A 16,445-nucleotide genomic window follows, 5' to 3' on the forward strand; every position below is an offset into this window, starting at 1 on the left:
TCACAACGAGATGACTTTTATAGTATCCGTGCATGTAGGTGTGCTAACAAGCCCCCTGCCATAGCGCCTCTACATGGTACAAACAATATTACCAGCGCTCCGTATTATACTTATGATTCAACCAATAACTCTAACCCCGGTAGTATTCGTATCGCCACCTCGTTCGTATGCTAATAGAGCCCCGACTCAATAGGTGGCATCCCAGGTCTATATTGCCATCCTATTCGTGTCTACGAATAGCTCCGCCGGCATCTCTTCCACTGCCTCCCCAGTCCACGTTGGGGTTGGACGAGTGCTCCCTGCTATGTATGTGTATACATGGCATGCCACACCAGTATGCCAACTCGTCACATGCTGGAGCTTCTCCATATATAGGCGGCGTCACGTGTGTGTGCCTTGCAGGCCTTCAGTTCGAAGCTCGAGAGAAGCTGCGCCCCCCAGAGGACTGACGATCTGAAAAGTAGTCGGCCCTCCGTGAGTCCGGCAAGAATACACCGGCATCATCGCGCTGACTCTACGCCGCTGGGCCCAGCATCGTGACTGATGTGAGCCTCCGCCCCAAATATGTGCACTATCATAGTCTTGTTGTCTCTCCATCATGTCGGACGACTCAAGACGCCCCGAGGCTTGCCTTCTAGAGCTCCCACCCAAGATCCACCCCGGATCTCCAAGTGCCTAATACGGCCTTCGTCCAGATCCATCCATGGCGTCTAATATACCTATAAGCTGCTGTACAAAGTTCCCCAGCCGCTATCCATGAGTACCTACTAGAATGTCAACCCAAGGGTAGACGACGACCACCCACCTTGTGCCCTCAGCTGCAACCTGCAGTTCCTCCGCTGCATCGCCATTGTCAAGTCGGAGCTCGCCCAGCTTGCCAGGGCCATCATGGAAAGAACCTTCTCCCTTGAGACAAACCAACTACGAGTCCTCCACTTGAATGCAATTCCAGCCCACCTCCGTCATGCCATCGAGGATACTGAGGCGCTTCTTCTCCTAATCGTCTACCCCAGCCTCAAGACACTTTTCTACGATAACGCGTGCGAGCCGCACATCCTCCTTCGCCTGCTCGAAATGGCAAGTGAGTATCCAGAGCAGAAACCCCCTCTACTCTTCGACCGGGAGCTTCCCTTGGGAGCTCAAGGTGCTCAGAGGCTGATGGAGCGTATAGCCTGATCGCTTGCGATGAGCCAGGTGGTGTCTCTGTTGGCAACATCTACGAGTGCACACGCCATTAATTCGAGTGGGTCTCAACAACAGTGGTTACAGCATAGGGGGACTGACAAACCTTCCGTAGTGGTAGGCACTAGAGTTATCAATGTATCAGAGTATGAGGGATCATAGAACCTCCTACAGCAAGCGACCAGAAGACACTGCATGTCCTAATAGTATGAGGATGAGTTCGTAATAATCTATTGTGTCTGAGATAAACACCCAAGGTGGAAATTACTCCCAAACGGATGTAAAAGAAAGTCACAGGCACCGTGGATTGTTGACGCGGGGTTATAATGATTCTTATTATCATGCTTCGATATATCTTGCCTCCTCCAACTCGCGCTTCTCAGGCTGCGTCCTCGCCAACCAGGCATGGTCTCCCGTGGCGGCTCAGCGAACAAGAGCCGAGCTATTGACTTCAATAGCCGTCATTTTCCAAAGTACACCGCTAGGGCGCCTGAGAGCATGGCGCCGCGCACTCTGTATTGCCCTTGTCCCGGGAAGTAACCTTCAGCGTGCGTGTTGCATGTACATGGTTCCGACAAGAAAAGTTGGGAATCCGTGTCCATAGGGGGTGAGTGCTGCTATCTTTCAAGCTCTTCACCTCAGATCTCCGCGCCCAAAGACTCCAGCTCCTTAATGACTGTCGACTTGGTGTTGATCTTCTTCAGCTGCGTATCCTCTAACTTCTCGCCGCCGGCCAAACGCATCTCGAGATCCTCAATCGCGCGAATTTTCTTCTGCAGACTGCGAACCTTCTTGGCGTTGGGGTCCTGTGAAGCCGCCTCGTCGTTGCCGTTGTTGCCGTTGGAAGGCGCGGCCGACTGCTGCTGGGGAGCGCGGCCCAGCTGCGTGTTGCTGCGACTACGACCGCCGTTGTTGTTGTTTCTGGTTTGGCTGCGGTTGTTTCGGCCATTGTTGCCACGACGATCGGGGCTGAGGCTGTCGCCGTTGCCAGCACGCTCCTTAGGCGGTGCCAGGCTCGCGCCGCCACTAGGCTCCGGCTGGGGACCTTCACCCTGGCCACCCTTCTTGTTACGCTTCTTCTTGTTCTTCTTGGCACCATCCTCCCCAAGCGGCTCAGCACCCGGCACGGTCCTGGCGGCAGACTCTACAGGCTCGGCGCCTGGGACCCCACGGCGGGGCCGGCCGAACCCATTGGGTCCGACATTCTGCGTGCCGTTGCTCACAACATGGGCGGCGCCACCCTCATCCTCCCGCTTGAAGTGCAGAGGAGTGGCGAGACCACGCGCACCAGGAGGGCGGTATGCACCAGCGGGCTTGCTCGGGGTCTTGACAGTTCCAAGGTAGGTCAAAGCGGACTCGTGGGGAGTCGGTACAGGGTTGAGCAGATCCCCACCAGTGACCAATTCGGGAGACATGGGGCGCCAGATAACGTGGTACAGCTCGACCATGTCCTCGTTGTACATAACGCCACCGCCGACGTGCCAGAGCCTCACGCCATTGTCAACACGAAGGCGGGGCGACGTGGTAGCCGTCATGATGTACCTGCTGTCAGGGCTCCACTCGCACACGCTGGGGTTGCCGCTCTCGATGGTGCAGACCTTGCGGTAGTCCTTCTGCATGTCGTAGACATCAATCTGACCCGCAAGGTTTCCAAATCCAGCAACCAGCACAAAGCGACTGTTAGGTGAGAATGTGATGGTGTTTCGGGGCCCTAGGGAGAAGGAATGCTGCGCAATCGCACGGTGATTGAAAATGGTCGCCTTAGCGGGCATGTAGCCGTAGACTACGCCAAACTCGCGCGAGTTAGGAGACCAGGAGACATCGTGGATGGGGCCCTCCTTGTCCAGCGCGACGCGGGCGTCGAATGCGCCGCTGGTGCTCAGGAGATAGAGCGTCGTCTCGCCGTAGTAGCTCTTCCCCGATCGGTCGACATCAGTCTGTGCCAACACCAGCAGGCTCGAACCCTGCTGGTTCCACTTCAGCTGAACCTTATCTCCCTTGAAAAACGTCTTTTGCGACACAGGGCTGTTGAACATGGGAACGTTAAAGACCTTGACCGCAGCGGGTTGTCCCTGCAAGATAAAAGTGTCAGCGACTGAATCCGGGAAATGTGAGCACGCGTGTGGATCAGATGCATACCTTGCGCTCTGGGACAAAGACGGCAACCGCGTGGTTCTGAGACCCGGGAGCCAGTGCGTAGTTGGTCGCCCCCTCGACACGAAGTTTGTTCCAGACCTTGAAGAGGTCGTGGCTCTCGTGGAATTGGACCTCATTGGTGACGAGGCGCGCACAATACTTCTCATCGGCCGTATATTGCAGGTTCCAGTTGCCCTGCTGCTTCTGGACGAAGCTGCCCAGGGGCTTCTTGTCCTCGGCCGCGACGCCATCCTCAACGGTTCGCCAGACCTTGAGGTTCTTGGTCGCATCGCCGTTCTCGTCCTTGCTGGGCCGCTCCCATGTGATCAGGTAGTTACCGCGGGGCGAGAAACCAATCTCGTAGACATTGAGAATAGGCAGGCGCAGGACTTCGTGGCCGACGGAGGCATCGACGACAGTGACGGCGTCGGCAGAGGCCCATCCGAAGAAGCGGCCGCAGGGTGAGTAATCGCAGCACCGGAGGTTTCCCTCAGGCTTAGTGAACCCAGCGAGAGGCTCATAGACCGGAGCGGCATCAAAGATGCCGATGGTCTTCTGGGTTCGGTAGGCAAACTGCAACGGAGACGCCATGGCTAGTCAAAGTCACAGGATCTCGTGCGGGGGTTTGCAAGTATCTTGGGTGTTGTGAACGGGGTGTTCTTCGGGGGCCGGCTGGAAGCAGGTCGACCGTGGACTGTCGATTGGCGGTGAGACTTGTATTGGCCGACAAGGACAAGACCGGTGTCTACTTTGGCAACGATGGCGCTTGGTCCGTGAATAGAAATATCACACAGACAAGAACGTCTATCGTAATGGGGTATACCGTCGTCGGGGGAGGTGGACCTAGGTTGATCGTGAAGCAGATCAGGTACCAAGGTGGCGGGGAGCTTGAGACGTCGGGCCACGAGAGCAGACAAGATTGACGGTCGAAAGAAGCGAAGAGCTGGGGGAAAGGCCCGAGGATGGGTAAAGTTAAACAAGCACCCAGAGAAGGGAGAGCGAATTGGCGCGGCGGTGGCCTGTCGCGGTGCGGTGCGGTGCGCTGGCAAGAAGACGACAAGGAACGAAGGGGAAGAAGAAAGGGAATCTAGGATGTGAGGTGGGAACAATGTTTTTCTCTTGAATGCCGCCCACCAGCCGTCGACCGATCTGATTTTTTCCCACCCGGCCACAAGCCTGGAAGTTTCCCTTTGGAGGGCGCGGGGCGCTATCAGCCACTGTTAGCCACTGTCAGCCACTGTCAGGGACGAGTCAGAGGACAGGGGCCAATCAGGGTCCTTTTAGCGCCAGAGGGCGCCCCACTGTCCTGGGTGGCAATGTGGGCTCGCTGGGCTCGCTGGGCTCACTGGGCTGAACTTTAGATCTTTGGGTTGCAAATTACCACGACACTGTTGAAGGGTTTCAGAGTCAGGCACCAACGTCTACCTCGAGCAATGTTTTTACAGTCCAGGTTTCCAGGAAAGTTAGTGGCAAAGACAATCTCGACGTGGCGTCACTCAGCGCTCCCATCTGTGGACGCCCTTCTATGCAGGGCGAGGGTGAACAAACCAGCCAAGACAATCTAATAATATCGTAGTGTTACATAAAGCCTCCATTGTGGTCTCTTCATAGACCCAATGCTGTAACGGGGTGTATTTGAGTCTCATGTAGAGCTTCTAGAGCTTCTTTCTCTATCATCGCATGTTTTGCTGGCAACTACTCCCAACTACGTGTCAAAACACTTTTTTATCAAAAGCAGGTTCCAACTCTGTCCAGGGCTCGAAAATACAAGCGAAAAGCATACTCTAAAGGCACATCTACCTATTCGGGCGAAGGCTTCTGGGTTTCGTGTTCCGACCACCGCAGTGACTGCGTTCACTGGCCGGTTCTGCGGCGTCGTTGTCTCGTACCTTGGACTTGGATGAGCGGCTGGAAAGGCTGTTTGGGCTTGATCCGCTGATGTGAGTGAGTGCACAAAGCTTCAAGGTGGCGTCTCTCCGTGCGTCTCATCACCTGCCTTTGAGCCTCTCTTTCCATCCACCCTTTTCAAATAACCAGAGCGCCTCAGTAGCATAAGCCTGGCTGCCCCTATGCCCACCCTCAACGGCGGCAGCCTCATTTAGGGTGTCTAAAACCCGTCCTTGCTTCATCGCATTCCAAACTCCCATGGCAATAGGGTCATTTTCGGTCTTGCCCCACTCTCCGATTCCCAAGCGATATAGAATCCTGCCGAGCGTCTGAAATGCTATACACCGTTGAGCGGGTACTGCGCTTCTCGCCAGCCGGGCCAACTCGGCGACCGTGTATCCTGCCGCCTCGGGTGCTTCCCCATGATTATGCAGACCCTTGGACGCCGGTATCGATCTACTGACACGGGGAGACAAGAAGCGCCCGCGAAAGTCAAATCTCAAGGCAGACACTGCGATCTCAGGATGGGGATAGTATGGCGACTCCTTGTCAGCCACGCTATCCTTGGTCGGAACCGGTGCCATCCAGGCCATCTTGCTAGGATCCGCTGGAAGATCCGGGAAATACTTCTCTTGAAGTGTTTGAAGGAAATTCGGGTCGGATGGATCGAGGTCTGGCAGCTTTGGGGGAGTAGGGAAATGCGTTGACTTGGGCAGATCTGTGATGGGAAATAGATCGGGCGGCATCTGAGAAGGTTCGGCGTCCTCATCATAACCATCCGGGATCTTCTTTGCCTTGCTAGTCGGGGCTTCCACTACAGTGGGCTCATCGGCAAACTGAACCTTGGTGAGTTTGGGTGTATCGTCGCCTTTGATCTCTGGAACGGATGGGGGCTCGCGGGGGTAGTCTGTGTTGCGTCGTTCGAATGATGAATCAGGTGGCTCATCAATGGTAGATCGTTTTAGAAGTCTCTGGAACAAGGCTGGATTCATCCCGTTCATAATCTCTCGCTGCGCATGTGCGATCTCCTCGGGTGTCATGTCCTCAATCTTCTGACGGTTCTCTTGATCGATCCGCTTCCTCTCGAAATCCTCAAAGTTGGCCTGCGATGCGTCGCCACTACCTCTGGCACTAGATTCTTCTTTGCCCGATGACTGCTGATCTTGCCGCGTCTCGTGGGATGCGTCGTTACCACGGCGTTGTTTGAAGGCCGATGACTTCCATCGTCGTTTGTGTTGTGGGAATCCCGTGGAAGCGACGGGAACGTCGGAGAAGTCGGTAGGGGGTTTCTTGTCCGAGTCTCTCTCGACAATATCGCCGATTAACAGTGTTGGATCCATGGCTGCCAAGATGGTGAGATGAGGATCAAGATGACGCCGTAAAGTTGGAGGTTTGATTTTGAGGCCCGATACTAGAGGTAATACTACCCAGAAGTTTTGGGCGGGGCGGTTCGAACCCCCACCATAGCACGAGGTACTCCAGTCTTGGCGCTCCTGATCAAGCCACTGCCCTCGAGTCCTCGGGCCGCCTGGTGAAAGCAGGCAAGTACTTCGTACGAAGTTGGTCTATTAGAACAGCCACAATCACTACCTATGAATAATAAATCAAGGGAATAACCGTTCGAACTATATCAAATCAAGCCATTGTAAACGTATCGATGAACCTTTCTAAATATGTCAATCATGTGACCGCCGCTGTTGACACAGAGAGACTTGACCGCAACCCAAGTACGTAACAGGTTCCCAAACCTCGCAGCTGCTTTCGGGGCTATTCTGGTCACATGATATGTTCTTACTTCGATACTCTTCGGGGAACGCAGAAAGGGACTTTTTGGTTCCGTCATGCGACAAACCGACGAAGAAAAAGAAAGAAAAAGAAGAAATGGGGAACCGGTGTTAATGCCCACAATAATCGCCCACATACCCTATGCAAGTTAACACTATTGACTATAGGGCGTTAAAAAGAGGTTTGTCGGATGCTGTAGGTAGAATTGTGGGCTATTGCTTGGATAAAATACCCAACCGTTTTTGCCTGGAAACTTACTCCAATAAGCTGAAATATCGCAACTATCGGGCAACAGCAACAACGGGGAGAAGTGCGTGCTTTCCGCTTCTTCTGCCAGCCACTCCACTGACGAATAGCCACAGCTGGAGCGCATCAGCCACAGTTCGGTCTCTGGCGTGCATTAGCGCCGATCTGCACGTGCATTGTTTGCAGAGTGAGACATGGATTCGACACCCTCACAAAAGCAAGACTAGTGGTTCATTGTTGTGCATTTTGTGTGGTGTGCCAATAATCGAATATTTTGAGGCCATGAGCTGTTACCCCATATTGCTACTTAGTAATACTAAATAGTCAAAGCCTGCAGTACAGGACCTTTGTGGTCCCGGCATGAGGCGTACTAACGCTGACATCACCCTGTGATGGAACGAGATACATGTACAAGCAGTTCTAAGCGAATGCATCCTCGCGACATTATGCTGTGCTTCAGTTTCACAGTATGCATAACACAGATCACATTTAATAACGCTTGATACGAGCACAATACTACTAGCCGGTCGTGTAAGGCCTGCCGCCGTTGTGTTGCAGCGCATCTCGGTGGAGACATAGACAGGAATGGGCAAATGCATTACGCTGTGGCGGTGCAATCTTACTAATGCTACTACGTCCATGGTAGCGGTATTCCGTAGGCCTCTAGAAGATCTTGGATAATAGAAACCTATGTCCAGGGTTGACAACGACATGCGCCCCAAGACGGATTGGCAATTTGGAAGAGAACGCTGGAAATAGGTGGTAGTATTCTGCGAGCTCGCGCTTATTATCTGACACAGGCGCTGCACCGCGCTTCTAGGCCCAGTAGGAGCGGCAGATGGGGCCACACCCCTGCCGGCATCTGTTGCGGAGCGGGATGGGAGGACGGCCCTTCCCCATCCATGCATGTACATGGTACGCGCATCACGTTGTATCCCTTGGCTGTTTGCTGTGGCTTGACTTTGGCTGTCCATCCGGTGGCCGAGAGCGACAAGTTTCTTGGCCCATGGCTGCGTTCTCGACCGAGGCACGTCTAGTACCTATCCCAACGGCGCTGACGTGGTGCCACCGGACAGCCCGAGGAGATTTCTAGTCCGAGTATTTATTACAAGTCGCTCCGCAAGTGCTCCTGGCGGGCCTGCTGACTGTTCCAGCAGCCGATCTAGCTCGAGACAGTTGCCAGCTTGCGCCCCCTCATCCCCCCCTGCTCGCCAGGCAGCTGGGGCCTGGGTACCTGAGTACTTGGCTACTACTAGTTGTATTACCCCGGCCATCTGGTTGGTCTGGTTGGCTGGGGAGTTCAGGTGTTTTACATCCGCGTTTAAATGGTGCCCTTTTTAATGTTCAAGGTTTGGTAGCTGATGGCTCATCTACCTGGACCTTATGCTCAACTGGGAACGTCGGGTGACTGGCAGTCTGGCACTGACTGCCTGGCCCCTTGCCTTGTTCATGACTTCTAGTCCCTTCCCTTTTCGAGGTCCTCGTCACTTGTCGCGCGGTGCTCCCGACCTGGGAAGCCCCGCTCTGGCTCGTGAACCTGAGGGTCCCGTCCTGGCGAGGCCCTGAGGTCCTGAGGTCCTGAGGTTCTGCCGAGAACAAGAAATGTGATGTTTCGTCAGTTGCTTTCATTTGGTCAGCCGCCAGTCGCGAAAAATCCCAACGTACTTAGCCGTAGCCGTCCGTCCCATCCCCCGTGCAGCCCCCATCCCCGTTTTCTTCGTGGTTTCTTCTTTTCCCTTTCTCCTCTGCCCCCTTTCCACCTCATTCATTTCCCACTTTCCCACATCTCTCACCACCCAAAACGCGCGCATTCGACCACCATCAATCCGCAACCCCATCAATTTCGCATCATTCTTCGGTCTGCGGCATCTCCAAACCTACCGAGATCTGTGCGGCTGCCGCTGCTGCACATTTTGCTGTCACCGAATCGAGGGCGCTGCCACATCTCCGCCGCTATTTTTGACTTGAAGTTTGTGTGCGGGCGTCGATTGTCGCCTGGTCGTGCCTGACCGACCGACGTGGTTTTTGAGGCTATTCGCAGCTCGCGGCTCCGCAATCCAATCTGCCACCTAGGCGGAAAAAATACCCCCCGGTCCACCCGATCGGGCCATTCACGTCACAGCACGCCCACCTACCTTCAATACCTAGGTGACCTGTTGTTACCGTGGTGTTGTATACCACCACCTCTCGAAACGTTTCGGTTTCAACCGTTACTCACAACTGCCCTTTGAACGACTTTTTATTTCAAAGTACTTTTCTATATTGCGTTTTCCTATTGTCCCGCGAATCAAATGACATCGTCTTCAATGATTCACTGCTCATCATCACCGCTATTTAACTCGACGGCTGGACTCACTCACCCTTACACCTTTATTCGGAACGTCGCTTGAGAAGGATAGTTGGCGCTCAACCACTCGCTCTGTTTTTTCCCTTCCTCCTCGTTTAATAATTTCTTCCGCTTCGCCCTGCACAAATGGACTCCTCCATGCGATACGATACTTCGGCTGGCGAACTCTCGTCGCCTCCCTCAGGCCCGCTCTCCGAACCAGGTTCGCCGTCGCGTCAGGGAACTGCGGCACGTGGCAAGAAGATGACTGCCGATGAACTTGTTGTCCATGATGACACGCGTCAGCACCATTCCGAGGTCCCGCAGTACGACCAGGTGCGCACCGTGGAGAGCACAACCGGTGGCCCCCCCAAGCGATATGGCCTCATTGCTGGCCAGTGGGTGCAACTGACAGCCGCCGGTCTGCCTCGCAAGAAACCTGGTCGCAAGCCTGGAACCATCATCAAACCCAAGGGCGAGGGTTCCGACCAGGGTGATGCCAAGGTTCGCAAGCCTAGAAAGCCTCGCGATCCCAACGCGCCTCCCATCCAGCGAAAGCGCAAGATTGCCCCTGCCGACGCAGGTGCTGAAAATATCGGCCCCTCTACGAAGGTTCTAGCCCTGGGCGCTCCCAATGAATCCTCCCCATTGCAGAGGAACCCCAGCTCCATGTCACCCTCGCAGTCGCATCAACACCACCAACAACCCCTGGAGCATCGTTATTCACCCAGCACCCACAAACGAGACCTGTACCCGCCAAGTTCCATGCAGAATATCCTCAACGCCGACCCTCCCTCGCGACCCCCGAGCACTAGTAACGGTAGTTCCATACCTGTACGCTCTAGCGGCCAGACCTACGATCCTATTAGGGACGGCAAATACGATCCCGTTCGCGAGACCATGGTCTTTTCTAATGCGGGCTCCCCGCGTGCTCCCGGTCAAACTGCAAACAGATCCCCGTCCATTGCAAGCATGATTGAACCGCAAGCCTCTGCCATAAGATCTCCGGGCCAGTCTCACAACGGATATCAACCCTCCTCGACGCATACTAGACTCCCTGGCGACTCTCTGCCTGCATCGCCTTCTCAACTTCCGAGACCGACTTCGAATCCGACGCCAACCTCCCGTCCCGCTGGTCAGGAACTCCGAAAAGACCAGCCCCCTGTGCCGCCCCCAATTACCAAGCCCGTTATCAGAGAGTCCCAGTTTACAACCATTGCCAACGGCCCTGTGAAGAAGTCGTCCCCTAAACAGAAGCCCGTCACTGGTGTGTCCACGCCCAAGACAGACACTCTGGATGACATGGGTCAGGAGGGTGAAGGGAGATCGATTCTCGATTTCGGCAGAGCGAAGCCTGGTGAGGAGGCCCAGGCACCTACGATTGTCCTCAATATTCCTATTCGGGCAGGCGAGACGAACAAGTACGTCAATTTCATGCGTCTAGCCGAGGATCGCTTTGGCTGGGATGCGCTGCATCCTCGTCTGGCAGCCAATCGCGACCGTAAGGCTCGTATCGCAGCAGCTGCCGCGTCCTTGGAAAAGGTTGAATCTGGCCGCGAATCAGGTGACGATATGTCGGTCGACCTTTCAGACGTCGAGGCTAGTAATCCCGAGAACGGCGCCACAAGCGGGGTTGATGCTCAGGCCAAGCCTAAAAAGAAGCGCAAGTTCAAGGAGGACGATTACGACGTTGACGACGACTTTGTTGATGACTCGGAGTTGATGTGGGAAGCTCAAGCTGCGGCCAGCCAGGATGGATTCTTCGTATACTCGGGCCCTCTGGTCCCCGAGGTGGAGAAGCCCATTGGGTATGTTTACATGACTCTTATCAATACCTCTCCTGGACCAGTTGCTAATTTTACTTTACAGCCATGAAGGTCCTCCTAAGCGCGGCCGAGGTAGCCGAGGTGGTCGTGGTGGTACTCGTGGTGCTTCCACGCGTGGTGGAACCGGCACTGGCCGTGGCGGTGGCCCTGGTTCGCGAGGTGGTTCCATTACGAGGAAGCCTCGCATCACCAAGTCGGAGAAGGCGCAGCGTGAGCGCGAGAAGGCAGAGCGTGAGACGATGGCACAGCTCAGCAAGACTCCCACCTCGGGCTACGTACTCCAGCCCACGACTCCCTCGTTTTCGGCCAAGGAGCTCGGTACCTAGGGACTTCGACCGACGCGGTCGCTCTCCGGCCTTTCGGGATATTCATCTCCTTGATCTTACTTATTATGACCTCACTGTCTGTACAATTTGGGCCTTTGAGGTTTGGCCCCCTTTGCATTTCTGGTCGGCATGCGTGGCATGGACAGGCGTTGCGTGAGAGAGCAGCTCTGACGGGGGGCATGTTTGGGAGTATTGGCGCAATCAGGTCTCAGGTTTGATTCGTGTCCGGTTGTGGAGTTGATCCCTTCTTGTTTGATACTTTATTTGTCTTTGTCGGCGTTTGGCAGAGAGGTGGTAAATACCTTGGGTGGCTGGCGCACACGTTGACGGAAACGTAGGTGTGGTTTTTACTAGACAAGTCGATGAATACAGACCGTCCAGCATCAGAGTTTAATCACTTGAGATGAGGAAGACGTGGCGATTACACTACGTCATGCATCTCCAATATCGGGGGACGGGATACTGTCCCAAGCCCATGTCTGTCTGTTTATCATCGCTCCATCTGCTCAAAGCAACAAAGAAGCATCAGACTGCTAACCCCCCTCACTACATACATCCGTCATATGAGCTACGTCGAAAGTAAAGTCAGAACGAACAGTAGGAAGATCTTCCCCATATCCATTGTTGGAACCTCTGACTCGCTCCTTATGCAATGCTAAACTCGGGAATCTCGCCCATCTCGCTCTTGTTCTCCGCGCCGACCCTGTACGTCGCCCGCCACCGCAGCTTGACGCTCTCCACCTTGGCGGCCCTGTTACCCGCGTGCCATATGGCGACCTCTTGCGTGACGCCGCGGCTCTGCTTGGGGGAGAGGGCGCGGCCCGTCTGAGGCTTAAGCTGGAGTTCGTAGCCCTGCGTGTCCGTTAAGTTAGCATGCGTGTGCGCACGGTGGAAGGAGAGATTGGTACTGGGGGGAGAGGGGATAAGCCTACCTTGGTAACGGCCAGCTGGAAGTGCAATTCGCCGACCGGGGCGGCGGTATTGTTAGAAAAGGCAAAGTGGAGGTTCATAGGGTTGGGATTAGCGGTGGAGCGCCCAGCCACCATGTCGATGCGGATTCCGGTGTTGCTGATGGTGAGCCTATGCTCTTTGGGCTTTGCAGGGGTTTCAGGTGGCAGCGCGGACGAGAAGTTCCACTCGTCGTCCTCGTTTGAAACAGTTGGTCGAGGGGGAGGAGGAGTGGCGATGGCGCCAGCGGGGGCTGGGCTCGAGGAGGGGATCGCAGCACCGAAGGCAGCAAATGGGTCGTTGGCCGGTTGAGGCGGTGCAAAAGCAGATTGTTGTGACCCCTGAGCTGGAGGCTGGGGAGTCATAGATTGGGACCCTGAGGGAGAAGAGAAGGCGGCGAACTGTGACTGGGACGGTGTTGGAGTGGGAGCCTTGGCGGAGCTGTGTTCCGTTAGAGATGAGAGGAGGGCAGGGCCAGGCATGTCTGTGATCTGGTTAGCTGGTCCATCCATCTTTGATAACCATTATGGTCTAGACTCACTTTGGTTGGCCCCGAAGCCAAGAGCAATGCCACCCCCTTGGCCAAAGTTGCTGCTCGAGTCTCCCCCAATGTCAAGACCGAGTAGGTCATTCTCCAAGCCGCTGGGTTGTGAGGGCGCGGGAGCAGCGGGTTGGCTAGCCTGCGCAGACTGCCCGCTACCTCCATTGGTGTCGGGACCATCAGCATCGAAATCGATCAGCGACAGCTCGCCTGGGCCATTGCCGACCGTCGTTGTCTGCGAGGGCGCCGGCCCGCCAGCGGCGACCTTGGCAGCGCCCTCCATATCGCCCTTCTTCATCAGCTTATATCGCTCCACCGTCCGGTGTATGCTGTCGTTGATCTCAAACAGCTTAGCCACTGCCTCGTGATCGTCGGATTCCTCCTCGCACATCTTCTGTATCTTGGGCTGCGCGCTCTGAAGCGCAGAGGCCAGCTCGCTGAAGACGTCGCCATCCTGCATGGTATCGCCAGGCCTGAAAGCCTCGAGCCGCTCCTCCAGCAGCCGAGCCTTGGCCTGAATCTTGCCAACTTCTTCGGCAGCCTTTGCGCGGTAGTCGGTCTTGGATCGGGTATCAAAACCAGCCATAACCTTCATCAGTCGGTTGGCCTCTTGCAAGTCGTGGGGGGTTCCACGTCGAATGAGTTCTTGGAGCTTGGCTGATTGAGCTTCCTTTTCTTCCTCTTCCATCTCTTCTGCGGATTTAAGATTCTGCATCAACGTTAGCTCTACTATACTCAAAAATGACTTGAACAAGAATGACACATACATCGCTAGGGTTAAGGACGGCAGCATCTTCTCTGCGGACCTCTGGGAAGACATAGCCCTTGTAGCTGAGCAGGCGGTGCATGTCCCTAATGAAGCCAAGGTCCTCCCTGTAGCGGCTCGTCTCGCACAGGGTCAGGCGCCATTCCTCGATAGCCTCGAGGATTTTAGCCTGGACGCGGGTGGCCCGGATGGGCGGACGCTCGGGGAACCTGCGGACGAGCTCATTGAGGAACTCCTTTGTGCTGATCTGTAGATGGAAAGGGTAGCCGCAGTTCTTGACGCATATGTCGAGGAGGTTGAGGGCGAGGAGAGCGACGTTAGGATTACGGTGGTTGATGTAGTTGACGATGGCAGTGGCTGCCTCGCGCGGTGCGGTGCCCTTTTTGGTGTTGATCAGGTCGGAGATCTCGAGGTTGAGGGCGAGGTTGGGCTCGTAGTTCTCGGGACTGCAGGCTGCCTGGATGAAGCGCTGGAGCTGCGAGGGGGCCCGACCGAAGTCGCCCCAGCGATCGCGGGTGGCAGCCCGCGCGGATGATGCCTCCATCTGGGGCGGAGGCGTAAATGTATGCTTCGGTCTTGTCGGGAGTGGCTCGGCGAGGCGGGGGGATGGGGATGATGCCTAGAGGCGCAGAGCTAACTCACGATGCCAATGGAGCAGACATGTGGGAAGGGGTTTGAGGAGCGAGGGCCGGTGGTGTCGAGGAGACCGGGTATGTGTCCTCTGCGCAGTCCAGGCAGGCGGTGATATCGTCGTGGAGGTTTGGGTGAGTCGGGGGTCGGGAGAGGAGGGGCCTAGGCAGCTGGTCTCAACTCTCAATTGCGGCGGCGACGCCGGGGCAGAACGTGGGTGGCTGTTTGGCCACCTCAGCACAGAGCATCCGTCCTACCCAAGGTACCTCCCAGCTCCGCTTGGCAGTGGCGCCGACCGGAGCTACGTACCTAGACATTACCCCCAGCCAAGCTCCCTCCTACTGTGCCATAATCACCAGCCACAACCACCAGCCACCAGCCTCCCACGCCCCAAGTTGTCACTACCGCCCTTGGCACTGTGAGCTGCTGCATGCCAAAATCATCCAGACAGCCAGAACTTTTTGTGCCCCTCCATCCTCATCCCGCACTTGCAGTCCCCCAACAGCACACAACATTCGCTCACCACCGCCTCTCCTACAGAGCATCTGTATCGATTTCCGCCTTAACCGTTTCCGATCAGACAAAGATTCCAACCCTCCACACAATGGTCCGCCACAAGAAGGACTTCAACTCCAAAGGCAAGCGAGGTGGCCTCCACTACGGACCGCCTCGCCAACCCCGCCATGTCGACGGTGACCCCGCGTCCTCCTCTTCGTCGAACCGTCCCGCCTTTAAGGCCGCCTGCTGGGACCTGGGCCACTGCGACCCCAAGCGCTGCTCCGGGAAGAAGCTCATGAAGCTTGGACTCATGCGCGATTTGCACCTCGGCCAGCGCCACAACGGCGTCATCATCACCCCCAACGGCAAGCAGGTCGTCTCGCCCGCCGACCGCGAGCTGCTCGACAGCTACGGCGCCGCCGTCGTCGAGTGCTCCTGGGCGCGCACAAAGGAGGTCCAGTGGAACAAGGTCGGTGGCAAGTGTGAGAGGCTGCTGCCCTACCTCGTCGCCGCCAACACGGTCAACTACGGCAAGCCGTGGCGGCTCAACTGCGTCGAGGCGCTAGCAGCGGCGTTCTACATCTGCGGGCACCCCGAGTGGGCGGAGGAGATCCTGGCGCCGTTCTCATACGGCGAGTCATTCCTGAAAATCAACTCCACCCTGTTGAAGAAGTATGCCGCCAGCAAAGACGCGGCGGGAGTGAAGAAGACGGAGGAGGAGTGGATGGAGAGACTAGAGAGAGAGTATACCGAGAGCAGAGAGGGAGAAGACGATATGTGGACCAGCGGCAACATGAACCGGAGACCTCTAGATGCTTCAGACGATGATGAAGAAGAAAACAGCGACGAGGATGACGAGGACGAAGACGACGATGAAGGGAGCGTGGATGGGATATATCTCGGTAAACGGCCACTGGACCCTAAGCCAGGAGAAGTGGGGGAAGAAAAGGACAGGTATGCTATATCCGACGACAGTGATGACGACGCGGCCATGGAGGAGATCCGCCGCAAAGTGCTTGCTTCCAAGACTTTCACAAACCCGAACACCGACGAGGGCAAGAAGAAGCCCGCCACGATTGCACGGCCCCAGCAGCTGCGCCCTGATCACAGCATCCAGCCGGACTCGGACAACGAGGATAGCGACTCAGAGGATGACGATGATGCCGACTTTGACCATATCATCGATGCGACGCCCGTGACGGATAAAATTGGCTTGAGCAAGCTGGAAAAGGAAAGGGAGCGCGCTACCATCACGACTGGGACGTTTACTTCTGGATCAGTATCCGCGCCAAACAGGTGGTGATACATTGCAAATATACAAATACATATTGTACATTATATTTCGTGT

General features: G+C 55.8%; 5 protein-coding genes across 5 annotated transcripts; 2 read left to right on the plus strand and 3 right to left on the minus strand.

Moving 5' to 3' along the window:
- Positions 1-1,820: 1,820 nt before the first annotated feature.
- ACO1O0_007333 (translation initiation factor 2A) lies at positions 1,821-3,909 on the minus strand (the record flags this gene model as incomplete). The annotated part of the gene is made up of 2 exons (XM_083196706.1): positions 1,821-3,254; positions 3,322-3,909. 2 exons carry the CDS (start codon positions 3,907-3,909, stop codon positions 1,821-1,823), a joined length of 2,022 nt encoding a protein of 673 aa, XP_083047914.1.
- Positions 3,910-5,306: 1,397 nt separating this feature from the next.
- On the minus strand, positions 5,307-6,545 carry ACO1O0_007334 (RPAP1-like protein; the record flags this gene model as incomplete). The annotated part of the gene is made up of 1 exon (XM_083196707.1): positions 5,307-6,545. One exon carries the CDS (start codon positions 6,543-6,545, stop codon positions 5,307-5,309), a length of 1,239 nt encoding a protein of 412 aa, XP_083047915.1.
- A 3,164-nt stretch (positions 6,546-9,709) lies between these two features.
- On the plus strand, positions 9,710-11,714 carry HPC2 (uncharacterized protein; the record flags this gene model as incomplete). Its single annotated transcript, XM_083196708.1, has 2 exons — positions 9,710-11,370; positions 11,432-11,714. 2 exons carry the CDS (start codon positions 9,710-9,712, stop codon positions 11,712-11,714), a joined length of 1,944 nt encoding a protein of 647 aa, XP_083047916.1.
- Positions 11,715-12,359: 645 nt separating this feature from the next.
- GGA2 (VHS domain-containing protein) lies at positions 12,360-14,513 on the minus strand (the record flags this gene model as incomplete). Its single annotated transcript, XM_083196709.1, has 4 exons — positions 12,360-12,566; positions 12,647-13,146; positions 13,204-13,912; positions 13,971-14,513. The coding sequence occupies 4 exons, from the start codon at positions 14,511-14,513 to the stop codon at positions 12,360-12,362; spliced, it is 1,959 nt and encodes a 652-aa protein (XP_083047917.1).
- A 690-nt stretch (positions 14,514-15,203) lies between these two features.
- On the plus strand, positions 15,204-16,400 carry TSR3 (ribosome biogenesis protein TSR3; the record flags this gene model as incomplete). Its single annotated transcript, XM_083196710.1, has 1 exon — positions 15,204-16,400. The coding sequence occupies one exon, from the start codon at positions 15,204-15,206 to the stop codon at positions 16,398-16,400; it is 1,197 nt and encodes a 398-aa protein (XP_083047918.1).
- Positions 16,401-16,445: the final 45 nt, after the last annotated feature.

Source organism: Amphichorda felina (assembly GCF_050947745.1).
Source record: "Amphichorda felina strain 45539 chromosome Unknown scaffold_7, whole genome shotgun sequence".
NCBI classification, from domain to species: domain Eukaryota; kingdom Fungi; phylum Ascomycota; class Sordariomycetes; order Hypocreales; family Bionectriaceae; genus Amphichorda; species Amphichorda felina.